The sequence below is a fragment of the Equus caballus genome, chromosome 2 (assembly GCF_041296265.1).
Source record: "Equus caballus isolate H_3958 breed thoroughbred chromosome 2, TB-T2T, whole genome shotgun sequence".
NCBI classification, from domain to species: Eukaryota; Metazoa; Chordata; class Mammalia; order Perissodactyla; family Equidae; genus Equus; species Equus caballus.
This window is the reverse complement of record NC_091685.1, coordinates 123533082-123548327: the sequence shown is the minus strand read 5'-3', so window position 1 is coordinate 123548327 and position 15246 is coordinate 123533082. Positions and strand designations below refer to the sequence as shown.

The window sequence follows — 15246 nt, the reverse complement described above, 5'->3', positions numbered from 1 at the left end:
GCCTCTGTAGCTCCGGGCAAGCTGCACCCACTCCAGGACTCCTCTGGACAAAGCAACAACCTGTCTACCTCCAAGGGTCACTCTAAGGACCGAGAGACACAACGTGGTTGGAAAGCATCAATACGTGTAAACTGTTGTTATGAACAAAGTCTTACCTTATGGTGGAACGCTCGGCCCCTATCTTCACACTTCAACTCAACTCACACAGCGAGTCTCTGCTCCTCGCCTCCACACACCTGGACTGCTTTTCTCACAGTCCCCTCCATCCAAATCCTACGGGTGCCTCAGGGTTGCACACCAGGCACTACCTATCCTAAGAAGCCTTACAGATCACTCTAAATGAAAGGGGCACATAATGTAAACAGCACTCATGCTTGTTGACTGATTGAAAAATGTCTCTTGCACTGAGTTCACATAAGAGGTACTTTTTAGTGGTACGGAGTACATATTATGGGAAGCTCTATGTATAGCAATAATGACTCTCCGCTGTGGACTATGGAAGATGGATTTGCAGCCCAAAGTCTTGGATTCAAAATAGACCCTCATCCCACCTGCCAGCTGCATCACTCTGGTCAAGACATTTACCCCTCTAAGTCTCAACTTCTCCCTGCGTAAGATGGAAATGCCCCCCTCCTGCAGATTAGCTAGGTGGTTCAAGGAACGTACGTCAGCATGTCGCGTAAACTATGTTGTCATTAATGACTGCAGAATTTTAATGTTGTAGGAATGGCTGACACCATTACTAGCTCAATTTCCTTATTTTCTAAGACAATATATATATCTCCCTATGAAAAAAGCAACACGTTTTTGTCCTTTACACGACAACAAAATGAGGTTTAGCACATTGCTGTGATCTAAACAGATGTTATGGAAATTTTCTAGATAAAGCTACTAAAATTTCACTTAAACAGCATCTTTTAAAGCTCAAGGTCTACTTTAGAACACCTAACAACTGACAGAAATTTGACTTCAAAGATAACAAAGACATAAAACACAGTCTCACTTTGGGGAGACTAATTATATTTCCCTGCTTCCATGTGGGAAACTCCATATTCAGTTAAAACCCAGACCAGTGAAACCACTCTGCTGTGGGCTCCCACAGCACCCTGACCTCACATTCTGCCTGTGAGCACGTGACTGACATCTGTTCCACCTCCAAGCATACAACTGCCTGTCGTGACCATCGGGCCTATATGCCCAGCACCACCACCCAGCTCAGTGCCCAGCATACAGTAGATGTTTAAAAAATATTTGTTGAACAAATATTTATCTTGCAAAATGACAAGGCCATATGCTCATCACACTAATCTGAGATCCAGTGTCGATTCTGCAAAATATTAGCAATTCCAATGGAACAGTCGATACACAGGTAATGCCCACACTTCAGCACAAACACTGTTGGCAAATCAAGACAGAAGGCAGCAAGGTGTGCTCAGGACCTTGATGTAGGGGTGGTTCTTGCAGGTCGTTCCCCACTGTCGGGCACAGCGCTCCTCCTTCCTGTGCTCAAAAAACTCTGGATTGCGAAGAATAGCCACACGGCGGCCCTCGTACATCAGAGCGAATGCCGTGCAGCCGTCCAGCCTCTCTTTATCTTCGTGAGTAGCTGTCAGAACTATGGGCACTGACAAGTTAATGACACCCCCTGCAGGGCACAAAAGAACAGAAGCACACAGCGTGCATTACTCAACAGGCCGTACATCCACCTTCCACGTCAGTGGACAGTCTTCAAACAACTACAGATTTACGGGCCCAGTGACAGCGTTCAGCTAGTACCTGGCACGGAAAATCAGGAGGGAGAACAAGCAAGAACTCAAGCCTAAAAGAACAGCAAAAATGAAGAGATTCAACACTGCGTGAGGCAATACTTCTCACAACAATGCATGAAACTGTCTTTTGGGGAAAAAAAATAGTATAGAATCACAGAAGTAAAAGAAACTGTTTAACAAGGAGGAATCAACACCTAAAATATACTGAGCACCTCCAATATATAAATAAGACAAAGAACTACTTTTCAGGGCCTTTTCAGGAAATACTGAAATCCTTGCTGACAACTGCATTTTGAATGGCAAGTTGATTAAGTACACTTGAGTATACAGTTATGCGCCACATAACGACGTTTTGGGCAAGGACTGACCGAATGTACGACGGTGGTCCCACAGGATTAGTACCATGTAGCCTGGCTGTGTGGCGGGTGTGCCTTCTAGTTCTAAGTGCACTGCGATGTTCGCCCAACGACGCAATCGCCCAGCGACGCATTTCTCAGGATGTGTCCCCAACACTAAGTGACACATGACCATACTTGGTATACTTGGCTATCTTTGACCCAGGAAAACAAAAACACTCAGAAAACTTCGTGTTTTTTGGTTTTCAATCAGAATTGAACCGATGTCGCTATAGTGACTGCCAAGACAAACAGGCAGTAATCAGTGGCCCCACTCAAGCCAAAATGGGCTGTCAGTGAGATCAAGGCACATTCTCAGTTTCCAACTTTTCAAGCTCTAAGTTTCATTTCTGCTCACCGGGCACAGGTTAGAAAAATAAAACTCACTTTCCATTTCCTACGTGGATCTTATTTACATGCCGAATAGAAACCATACGTTTTTGAGAAATCATGGCATGTCTTCTTCGGACAAAAGATGTCAACAAAATCAATGATAACTGCTTGGCTGCTTTAAAATTGCCACCACTGGGTGGAGTTTAAAATGGAAAATTAACAGGTGGACTTGCAGCAAACCCGCCTAATCACTACCAAGGAGGCAGTCCACAGAATCTACCATTAGTTCCAAGGAAGAAAACCAACAAGCAGGATTTAATCCTTACATTCTTGTGATAAAGTTTCTCGAGAAGAAAGATTACCAATTACATTTTCTAATATCTACTTCATTCCCCTAGTTAAAAGACGTCATAACATGCACCAACATTGTAGCAACCGAGTACTTTCTGAGACATTTAGCAATATCTTCTTTAATGGACTAAATTAATCTTACCAACAGTATACAAAGTTTAAGGTAGCTGGATTGTTACAATATACTGAACATCCATTCTTTGGTAATTTTTTTGTAGTGTTTTAAAAGAACAGGAAGAAGCATCCTTTTAACCACCTATTTCAGGATTCCTTAGCTCAGAGGCCCTGACTCCTTCTCGGAACACTCAAGCACGTCGTCAGGATAGCTAACTTTGGTGTGTGTGCACTTTTCCAGGAGAGGCTTTCCACAGTGACCAGGTGGACACGGGGAACTGCATCTGCTCCTTACATCCACCTCCAGACCTAATCCCCAGGTTTTCCTCTCCTCCTGCAATAAATCACCATCAGGAAAACAGAAAATGCAAAAAAGATTCAAAGTTCACTGAAAGTATTCCGTACCGATCTAACAGTCTTCAAATGCTACCTCCGATAAGACGTTAGCATGGCTTTTTATAAATGGTGATGAGTCCCTGTAGCTGTAATTTCTCCCCCACACCCCATGAACTGCGGCATGTAAAACGTCTCACCATCCAGAAGACAGTCGAAATGGAGACACTGCAGGTATTCCCTCTCTCGCATAAAGCCATTCAGTGGGGTCGCCCAACCTTCTGCCAGAACCTGCACCCACTGCATATCCACCTAGGAAACAAGAAAGTAGGGAAATTTCCGTTTCGTGTACTTACGAACAGAAGCAGTAACAGCCTTCAGGAGTTTAGTTCTGAAAGCAATGGAAACAAACATCTCAAGAATGATTACAGAGTACACAAATCTAATAAGGAAGAAGGGCACCAGGAAAACATGCATTTCTGCTAACCAATTAAATAACCTTGGGCTTCCAAGCACTCCTAGTGAGGACCGCACCTCCTCAACCAGCGGTTTTCAAACTTTAATATGAATAGAAACCCCTGAAAGGCTTGTTAAAATGAAGACTGCTCCACCCCCCAGAGCTTCTGACTCAGTCGGTTTGCTGTAGGGTCCGAGAGTTTGTATTTTTAACAGGTTCCCAGAAAATGCTAACAACGATGGTCTGGAAACTACACTTTGACAACTACTGTCCTCAACTAAACAAACTTGAGATAAAAATATTTACCAAAAAAAGTCCCTCACCAAGGAGAGTATCCTCCTTTTACAAACATTGTGTTATTTCTTGAACTTTAATATTTCTAGCATATCCCATCAGAACGTTAAAAAACTGATGAACTACGTATCATTAACGTAAGCTGGATACACTTACTTTTTTTTTTTTTTGAGGAAGATTAGCCCTGAGCAAACATCTGCTACCAATCCTCCTTCTTTTTGCTGAGGAAGGCTGGTCCTGAGCTAACATCCGTACCCATCCTCCTCTACTTTATACGTGGGACGCCTACCACAGCATGATGTGCCAAGTAGTGTCATGTCTGCACCCGGGACCCGAACCAGCGAACCCTGGGCCGCCAAAGCGGAATGTGCGCACTTAACCACTGAGCCACCGGGCCGGCCCCCAGATACACTTACTTTTTAACTGGCTGTGTGTATATATAGAGAGAGAGCAAGCACATATATAAATATAGTGTACAGTAAATGCAGCTTACTATCTACTCCCAAAGTATGTTGGCCAATGTGTTCTACTACAAAATCAAATAAGGGTATTCTCCAATTCACAGGAAAAGTTACATTCATGGACCAAACTATTTTATTTTCAAGGTTTCCTCTTATTAATTTTTCCTAAACCTCTGACAGTGGCCACTATTTATCTCTATTGGAATCCAATTCTAACCTGTTACAGAATGAATGTACATGTCCCCCCACCCCCCCAACTCAGATGGTATGTTGAAGCTGTAACACCCCCATGACTATATTTGGAGGTAGGGCCTGTGGTGCTAAGGGTTAAATAAAGTCATAAGGGTGGGGCCCTAATCCGATAGTCTGGTGCCCTTACAAGAAGAGACAGAGACACCAGAGTCCTCTCTGCTGTGAGGAAACAGCCGGAAGGCGGCTGTCAGCAAGAAAGAGCGCCGAGACTGGAACCAAATTGGCCTCACCTAGAGCTTGGACTTTCCGGCCTCGAGAACTGTAAGAAAACAAATTTCTGTTGTGTAAGCCCCCAGTCTATGGTATTTGTTACGGCAGCCTGAGCTGGTCAATACACCACCTGACTTAGGAGGAAGTTTTCAGTGAGTTTGTGTTCATACTGTGCAAAGGACAGACCACTGTGCTGAAGAGAAGTTCCCATTTAGACAAAGCTACTGTCTTTCTGGGTTGTAGAGCGGGAGTGGCCTGTTCCCATCCATTCCTCCTAATTCCTTCTCTGCGTGTGTATGTGCGCGTGTGTGTTCACTCCATAGTTTGTCGGTGACAAATCTTGTCCCTCTGCAACAGTCAGTCCTCAGCGGCTCTGCTCAGACCCCCCGCACGGCTTCTGCTCAGAGACTCAGTTACACAAAGCACGTCAGGTAACCTGCGCCTAGCAGAGATCTGAATAACCACTCAAGGGTCTTTCTCCAAGCCCAGAGTTTTTTGGTTTTTTCTTTCTCCTTACTTTCAGATTTGAGCACTTCCCTCTGTGTTTTGGATTTTTACCTACGTTAAAAGAAAGTTTAACTAGAAAGTTTTCCAGCTCAGGTTATTTCTTAATCTGTTTTTAAAGCACACCTAAATGATACAACTTAAAATTCTCGGAGTTGAAAATGATAAATTATAACTTCCACTATCATCATACCATATCAAAACTTTAAGCAGTTTTTTGGTGGGAAAAGCACCTAATGGTATCATTAGCACTATGATGTACAACAGAAGTATTCTTAACCATACAAGAAAGGGAGATTCAAGGTTTTGGTAGGAAATTAGGAAACATTTACAGGAAAAAAGCTGCATTTTAATTATTATATTTAGTATTTCTTAACCGTCTAGAACTCATTCCTTCTGATAAGCCCAAAAATCTTACACAATCTTTGTTCTTTGATATTTCAAAATCAATAAAGGAAATCTAAGTCATAGCAATCTGGGACCATAGCTTCACATAGTAAACACACTTCGCCCCTGGAAACTGATACACACCACACTGCATGCACCCCAGCTCCACTCCCCCGCCCTCACACACTGCTATTAACCACAAATTTTATTGACTAACGACTGTCTACAAGCCTAAACCCCTTGGTATGAAAAGCAACAAAGCACTTACTTTATTAATTTTCAACGCCGGTAAGGTTTCCGCATCCGTTTTTGCCAAATGAAGCTTATTTTCTGGCACATAGAGTTCTTTCACTTCGTATGAGGCGTCCACAGGTACAATATCCTACACAACCACAAGAGCACAGGTTAACTTGCCTCAACAACGCGGAGCTCTCTAGAGGGAATCTCCATGAGAAAACTAACATCGCAAAATGAGACTGAAAAGAAATATTAAAGAAGAGGGCTTTGAACACCGTGCCTCCCCAGTCAATTCTCCTAATGTCAGCTGGTTAACTCCTAAGCAGGTGACAGCCCACGGCAGGAAGTCACTACGCAGAATGTCCCATTATCTAGTGAGAAAGAATAAATTCCAGAAGGTACCAGATGTCAAATCAGGCAACTGCACAGAAGAGGTGACCTCCAATAAGAAGTAACAATAAAAAGAAACAGAAAGTCACTCTACACAGATTCATCATCATCTTTAACATGCCACGAACCATTTTATTCCAGCTTCCACATGCATCTTTGTCTCTGGCGTCACTAAGCCCACCTTCTTAGTCACACAACACAGTGCTCCGGCGTTTGTCTGACTCCCACCACTGTGTGCTGAGAAACAGTACTTTTGGATCCCATATGAAATGCAGTCTGGAGATTTTATCCTAACTCCAAGTGCTCGTTCAGACGACATTGAGACAGAGCTTTTCCCATTGATCCTACAAGCATACTTGTGATAACACGGCATCGCCACTTCCACCCTGCTCACTAGGTGACCTTCACAAGGCTTGCTCACAACACTTGTCATAGCCCCAGGAATAATTACTCTTAACTTTTTTTTAAGCAACCAAATCTATCAGGTAACCTTTATATGCATACAAAACTGACACTGATCAAGGGCTTTCCTACAAGTATCTCACCCAAGCAAGAAATATTCAAAATAAAGTAACTCTCAAGAGAATGAAAACTCAAGCCCCAGACTGGGAGAAAATATTTGGTACCAAAATATACAAAGAAGTCTTAAAACTCAACAGTAAGAAAACAACCCACTCAACTAGAAAATGGGCCAAAGACCTGAACAGACCTCACAAAAAAAGATGTACAGATGGCCAATAAACCTATGAAATGATATTCCACATCATATGTCATCAGGGAACTGCAAATTAAACCAAGACATCACTACACACCTATTAGAATGGTCAAAATCCAAAACACTGGCAACGCCAATTGCTGACGAGGATGCGGATGTGGAGCAGAACTCTCGTTCGTTGCTGGTGGGAATGCAGAATGGTGCAGCCACTTTAGAGGACAGTGTGGCAATTTCTTACAAAACTAGACATACTCTTAACCACACAGTCGAGCAATCACAGTCCTTGGTATTTACACAAATAAGTTGAAAACTTATGTCCACACTAAAACCTGCACAGATGTTTATAGCAGCTTTATTCATAATTGCCAAAACTTAGAAGCAATCGAGAAGTTCTTCAGTAAACAAACGGATAAAGTGGTACTTCCAGACAAGGGAATATTATTCAGTACTAAGAAGTGAGCTATCAAGCCACGACAAGACACGGAAGAACCTTAAATGCATATTACCAGGTGAAAGAAGCCAATGTGAAAAGGCTACACACTGCACGATTCCAACCATACAACAGTCTGCAAAAGGCAAAGCTATGGTGACAGTAAAAAGATGAGTGGCTGCCAGGGGCTGGGGGCAGGGAGGGATGAACAGGCAGGGCACGGGATTTTCAGCGCAGTGAAACTATTCTGTATGATACTACGATGGCAGGTAAGTGTCCAAACCCAGAGAATGTACAACCCTGAAGGAAAGTGTGAATTTTGGGTGATGATACGTCAATGTAGGTTCATCAACTGCAACAAATGTACCATTCTGGTGGGGATGCCGACAGTAGCAGAGGCTGTGCATGGCGGGAGGCAAGCAGACTACACGGGAACTCACTCTGTACTTTCCACTCGGCTTTGCTGTGAATCTAAAACTGCTCTTAAAAATAAAGCCCATTAAAAAATGAAAATAACAAAAAAAGTAATCCAAAATAAATATCAATGGAAGAACCAGATTTTTAAGGACATTCCCCTTTATTTTTCCTGAGGAATAAGTCTGGTAAGAAACTTTAACTTATACCTTGACCTACATTAGTATCTTCAGGAGAAGAACAAAGCAGAGTCAGACGTGTATCAAGGCGAGAGGACCTCAGCAAGGCCTGGGCGCCAGCTCTCAAGCTGCTCCCGTGGGTTCTGAGAATCTAGAAAGAATTATGCTACAGTGCTCCTCAGAGAGGGAACGAGAGAGACACGGTTCAGCACTGGCGACACCATGTGCCAAGGCTGGCCTCCTCCTACCAGTAAATTCAAGGCCTCTGATCTTTCTCACGACAAACCCAAGAACAAGTAAGAAGAGTACACAGGAAGGAAGAAGAAATTTAAAGACAGCCAAGAAGGAACCATTGCCTATTCCAACACCGACCTCAGCGAGCCCGCTCCTGCAGGGCACACAGGAAGGGCACTTCTGGAGGCCCCCTGTGCCCCGAGCGTCCACCGCTCACAGGAGGAAGGCGGGGCAGTGTGTGTGAAGCAAACCTGCGCAGCACAGGCCCACACAGTGCTTCCGGGCCTCCTGCATCCGGCGCCTGTGGCACCAGGGTGTAGGGGATGGTGCGGGACGAAGGACGGCCACCACCGCTGCCTCCATTTCCCTTTGTCCATGTGGCACGTTACAACCTTGCAGCAGTGAGGCAGACGACTGCCAAGGAGCCCAAGCGAAAGACGGCACGTCTTCAGTTTGGCCAAGGTGGTCAAACAAGTGATAAGTAAACGTACGCGATTTAAACTAATACTTGATTTCACTTGCACCTGAAGAGGAAATCGCATACGCAAGACTCTTCTTTTCTTTGTATGTCAATTATATCTCAACAAAACTGGGGGAAAAAAGGAAAAAAAGACTTCTGAAAATCTAGGAAGAGAAACAGCTTACGGTAGTCCGTTTGGTGCTTCTAATTCCAGGAAATTTTTAAAATACATTTATTTTAGATTATACAATAGCAGTAAAGAGAATTTGGAGCTGAAAAAAACAAACCACCCTCTAAAAGGTTGTAATGGTCATTTTGTATACCCCTTTCCAACTGTCCCGCGCCCACAAGCACAGTACAGGGCACTGGTAGTTTCATCAGTCTGTACAAAGCCTATTACTTCATCAGCTAGAAAACAAGAATTCAGAATCGACGTTCCCTAGAAGAAGATGACGTGCATAGGCGAACCACACACACATCCCTCATGTTCACTTAGCCTCTTGGATATGTCGAGCTCTCAAAGACGTCTTGAGACATACCCACTTTTCTGGCTGCAAAATAAAGAACTGAAATCCTCCACACTAGGAACAAATGCTGAAATTAACTCAAGTTACACAAAAAGTCAGGCATCATTAGGACTTTTATGAGGAAGAGTATGATAAAGTTTCACAAAACAGACTTAAAATTAAATATTCACATTACTCACAAAACATTAGGACACAACATCTTCAAAACCAAAAAGAGATACAAGAAAGCAACAGGGGTCTATGGGTTAGTTATTTCTGAGGTTTGTACCTAAGATGTAAGTTTAAATTCTAACAGTGCAACCTTGAGCAGATTACCTAACATCTCTGAACTGGTCTCCTTCTCAGCTGTTTACTATACGTGTGTGTGTGTGTATGCATATGTGTTACAGGGCTGCTGTGAAGTTAAATGATGTAAGTACCTGAAGGGTGGGGCTGACACTAACGGGATGCTTACTGCCTCACCAGCACTGTCCCAGGGTTTCCATGAATTAACTCGTTGAACCTTCTGGCAATCCACCTATGAGAGCAGAAGTATGCTCCTCTCACAGACGAGGAGAGTGAGGCTCAGGAGAGGTTAATAACTGCCCCAAATCCCTGCCAGACCGCCTCCCAGTGCACTTAACACACAGTACATACTCAATAAATAATAACTATCGTGTGCTTGCTACACCCCACAGCTGTGCTGAGCACTCTACATATTAACTCACAGACTCCTCAGTCCAATTCTGAGACAGGTACTCTTAGTATCTGCCACTTCACAGATGAGAAAACTGAAGCCAGAGAAATGAGGCTACTTTTTCCAAGGTCGTACAGTTGATTGGTAAATGCTGGAAAGTGGGACTCCGACTCACACCCCAGTGTTATTCTCCTCTCCAAAAGGCCCTTACTGTCTCTTCCATGAAAACGAAGCTATGAAACATTCTTCACACCAATTGTTCTTAGTTTATTGTCCATGATTTTATTAAACATTCACAATTCCCAGGGTTTCTGGGCAGCACGTGATCTTTCCGTGTTGATCAAGTTCTAGACAGAAAGTAAAGGTACCTGACATTTCAGCCAGGCCTAAACATTTCCATTAAGGATAAGCGAATGATTTTCAACCAACTTTTTCAAACCCCATAACTGAATACATTGAAAACTTCCCTTTCCACCGCTTTGGACCCCACAGAACTTTGAAAGCCAGAATCCACCCTCTGGGAACCAATGACACAGGGACACCAGGGAAGGGAAGAACTCCAGTGATACGAACAGCTCTATACAAAGCTTCCTTTGCCATCTCTGAAGCCCATATTATTGTAAGGATGGGACACCTTTTTTATGTTGTGGTGGGAGGTGACTACTCTCTCCCTCCCCACATTTAACACTGATAACTGTCAAGAGTCTTGGAGAGTCAGAGGAGAGCGTCCAACAGACTAAGATCTCTGTTGGATGGAAAAGGGCATTTTTAGCTGGTTTTCTCACCAGCATCACTAGATTCAGTTCACAAATATGTGCCCTGGGATGCTCTGGGCACATGGCTGGTCCGTGCTCCTTGCTCTACTCTGGAATGGCCCCTGTCCAGAGTGCCACCACGCTGGAGGGACACTTGGGTAGGCGAATCTACTCCCTTCAAAGGAAGACATTCAAGGTGAGAGCTAAGAACTAATAAATACTTCTACTCATCGTGTTTCCAGTTTTCTTCACCCACACCCTCAGTTAAAAACAAATGCACAAATGATTTGTGAGCAGACCCAAGTGTCTCCAAGAGAACTCATCTGAACACGAAAAAGTAATATCTAAACTATGAACCCAAACAAATCATTTTTTTAAACGTTTTGTGCACTAATAAAGCATAGCTTTAGGATGAATGCATTTTCAGTAATGTGCTGCTTTATATGCAGGAACATAGAGGCTATAATCACTTTCTTTTCAAGGGGGAATTTTTTATTTTGAGTCCAAATTTTTTCATTACAAGCATTTCACAAAATTCTTCCCTTTTCAAAATTCACATCAACCAATATTTTAAAATGAGTTTTAGCCTCACAACTTGGATACAGAATTCTTCTGATGCTTCACCACTGCCAAAATAAAAGTTCAAGAGGTTGCTACAGTTTTTCTCTTCAAAAAAGATAATTAAGTGAATATTTTTGGAATTAAACACAAGAGCCCGAATCTAGGGGAACATGGAACGCTTGCTCAGAGGAAGCGAGTTCTATGTAGACTCTACACGGAGAGAGGACTCTCTATCAGGAAGACAAAAACAATTTTAAAAATGCAGACAGCCAGTTTCTAGCACATCCTACTGACAAATCTTTTCAGTTTCCAAAACCACTTCTAAACATCTAAAGGAGCAAAACCACCTCAAAGTAGGACAAGATATCTGGACAACAGAATGTGAAGCCTCTGCCACATGAGCTCTCCATTTTATTTGGGACTCATTAGGGTTTCCAGAGACACAGTCGGCTCTTAGAAAACAATGTGTTCTTTCTAACTGGCACGCACAAAACTCTTTATTTCAGGAAATTTCCTTTAAAACAGAAATAGATCACAAGCCAGGCCCGGAGCAAGTTTTACAGACCTCCACCCCTCAGCTCCAATCCTAGGGCCTCCCCGGCCACCAGCACTTACGGGAAAGAAGACGGAGGGTGCTCTGGAGTCCTCCTGAGCTGGGCCAGTGAACAGCTCACAAGCTACCACGAATGAGGATGGTCTAGAAATATTTAAATATCACGGATGTTTACATATTAATTTTTTAATGTAATACGGGTACTCAAAATTCTTTGCTCGACCAACTGAACACAATTTAAGATCTAACATGTGCTGTATCCATGTCTTTGTTCAGAGACGACTGTTTGTTTTTACCCAGAAACTGGCAGACAGAAGAGACAACAATCCCACCTGAAAAGAGCAGTTCTTGCCTTCTCTTTTTCATCTTCCAAAGGAACTGTGAACATGTTCATAAACATAGTGAGTCCACATTTCAAGTTTTTTCTTTAAGTATTTTCTGCACTTTTTTCTTGAGCCAAATCTGCCAAACAGCTTTGAACACGAGAGCCCATTCATATTTTTATGTAACTATTAAATTTCCATTATCTAAACTACACGTATCCAGTGCAAGAACACCGAGCGACACGCTGGCAACACTTTCAAACGGGGCTGAAAGTCTGGTTTTTATGTGCAGTATAAAATCCATTTAGAGCACTAAACCACCATTTCATAAAAAGACAAACCCTTAAATAATTTATAGCACTAGTAAATCTAGAGTTCCTAGTAGATTTAAAAACAGTATTTAAAATATCACTTTAGATTAAAACCAGCAGCAAGAACACCACTTCCTGATGGCAGAACACACCATGTTAAAATGCAATACCAGCAGGCCACCTAGTGACCATTTGAGGGTCAGGAAAAGGATTAAATCCAAAATCCTCAGTACTCATCAGTGTTTGGTATTTTCTTGAATAAAACTATGCCAACTGAAGCACATTAAGACTTTTTTTCTATCTTCCACAAAAAATAAATTCTTTTAAAAAAGATGAATGGCTTGGGGGAAAAAAGGAAAGATGCTCTGATAAAATACTGAGAAATTAAGTATTATATAAATGACCATGTTACGTATCCCAACTACATCACATAGGCCAGATCAAAAAATAAGATAATCCAGAGATGACAGAGGACACGTAACGTTATGCTAACCAAAAAGACCCACCATCCTAAAATACCCATTGTACAGCATACTGGAAACAAATTTCTCTTGGAAAGTGAAACCAATGCTAAATCTTAGGAAAAAAGACTAAAGAAACAATACCTGGTAGAATAACTTCAGAAGCGTCTTTCCAAGATAATCCCAAGCATCAAACAGCAAAATCCCACTGACTGCCCTGGAGACAGCACTTCTCAAACACCTGCATCCTCTAGGGAGGCCCAAGACTGCCTTCTTTGCTCTAATAAAAAGTGGCGGTACGATGGGAAACACATTTGGTCTTTGTCCCTGGTTCCTGGAACAGAGCTCTAAAAGCCCTTGGAACCTCCTGAGTGACAAGAGTGTCTGGAATGAAAATGGGATGACTCTGGGCTGAGGGCTCCTCTGAAAGACCAAGCCAGATTAGAGGACCAGTGCTGGACCTCCAGGCTAGGGAAGGAGCTGGAAATTGAGTTCCATCACCAATGGCCTGAGATTTAACCAATCGTGCCCACGTGATGAAACCTCCATGAAAACCTCTAAAGGACAGGTCCAGAGAGCTTCTGAGTTGTGATGGTGTGCCCACAGCGGGTGCAGGAGCTCCACGTCACTCCCTACTCCCTACCCGGCCCTACACGCCTCTTCCATTTGGCTACTACAATAAACTGGTCACAGTAAGTAAGTGCTTTCCCGAGTTCTGTGAGTCGAATTATTGCACTGGAGGTGGGAGGGGGGTCTGGGGAAGCCATGACTGTTGCCAGCCAGGCAGGAATGTGGGTGGCCTGGGCACCCTAGCTGCAGGTGGCATCTGAAGTGGGCGCAGTCTTGTGGGACTGAGCCCTCCACACCTGCAGGGATGGAGCTGACTCTGGGAGTTAGTGTCAGGACGGAAGTGACTTACTGGACGCCCAGCCGGTGCCAGAGAATCAGAGAACTGGATGGTGTGAGAAAAAACCCGCAAAGGCCAACAAACTGAGCCTGAAGAGGAGATAAAATAAACTTAGCTTTATTTTAGAAATGGTTTTCACTACATAAGGCATAATAACCCAAGTCACTCATTTACCACTTAGATTGAGGTTTCAGAACCTCAGTGAATCATAACTTATCTGGCAAAACGTGCCTTAGCTTTCCAAGATGAATGAGACAACCTACACACACTGTTCTCACTTCACACCACACCGAACATCTCACACTAACCGGGACAGGCCTGGGCAGTCCACTTCCTTACCAGTCAACCTTCTTTCCAGTCCAGACAGTGCTGTCTTTGATCTGCTCTGAAACACTTAAAAGTACTTTAAAAATATTAACTCTAAGAAAATAAAACTATGTATAACATTCTAACATTGACATAACAAATCTCAAGTAAAAAAGATAGGTTTAATGTACAAAAAACGCAAACAAAACCACAATCAAAACAAAAAGGAAAAATACTAGAAACATAGTTTCAACAAAAAGGGCATATAATTAGTATCTATTGATTTCACACAAATTTGTAAGAAAACTATAAAACAACCACAACAGAATAAAAGTAGAGTAAGAACAGACAATTCGCTAAAAATAAAACAGAGACTCCACGATAGAACATCACCTAACAAGAGGAAAGGCCTATAAATAATCCATAGAATCCATAAAGTCTACAGAATCATAAACGTCCGTGAGCCCACCACAGAGCTGAGGTCCTAAAGCAGTAACATGAACTGCTTCCAAAGAGCGACAAGCCCCAACAAGAAAGGACACGACCCGTGAACTGTTTGCCTTCGGCAGTCATGGGAGGAAGGGGGATTGCAATAAAGGCAGCAAAGAAGACACAACTAAAATGGCTTCAAAACTCTTACAGGCTGAGTGTGGACTGGTCTCACTGGGAGCCCAGACACAGGGGCTCTGCACTCATTCACAAGTAGGCGTGGAAGAGGTGCTCAGAAGAAAGATCAGGAGCAGGTCTGGAGACGAGAGAGAACTCTCCTCAGTGGTGCACAGGCACAAAAGTCTGCCCACTCCCTGGGTCCTTGGTTGGCAGAACACAAAAGCCTTAAGCTGATGGGGAAGAGCAGGAAACCCTCCCAGGGGCCACTGTTTCTGAGGGAGGGGCAGAGCAAATATGGTCTGCCAAAGCGAGGGAGGTAGAGGAATTCTTGGTCCAGG

At 43.2% G+C, this 15246-nt stretch overlaps 1 protein-coding gene across 2 annotated transcripts in view; it reads right to left on the bottom strand.

The window, feature by feature from the left end:
- The window catches only part of PAPSS1 (3'-phosphoadenosine 5'-phosphosulfate synthase 1), an 88907-nt gene that overhangs the window by 44718 nt on the left and 28943 nt on the right, over positions 1 to 15246 (bottom strand). For both annotated transcript variants that reach the window (XM_023636765.2, XM_005607903.4), the window contains exons 6-8: positions 6129 to 6242; positions 3496 to 3607; positions 1440 to 1645 (exon numbers count right to left, since the gene is read on the bottom strand). In XM_023636765.2, coding sequence (XP_023492533.1) covers positions 1440 to 1645; positions 3496 to 3607; positions 6129 to 6242 — 432 coding nt within the window. The remainder of the gene's footprint in view (positions 1 to 1439; positions 1646 to 3495; positions 3608 to 6128; positions 6243 to 15246) is intronic.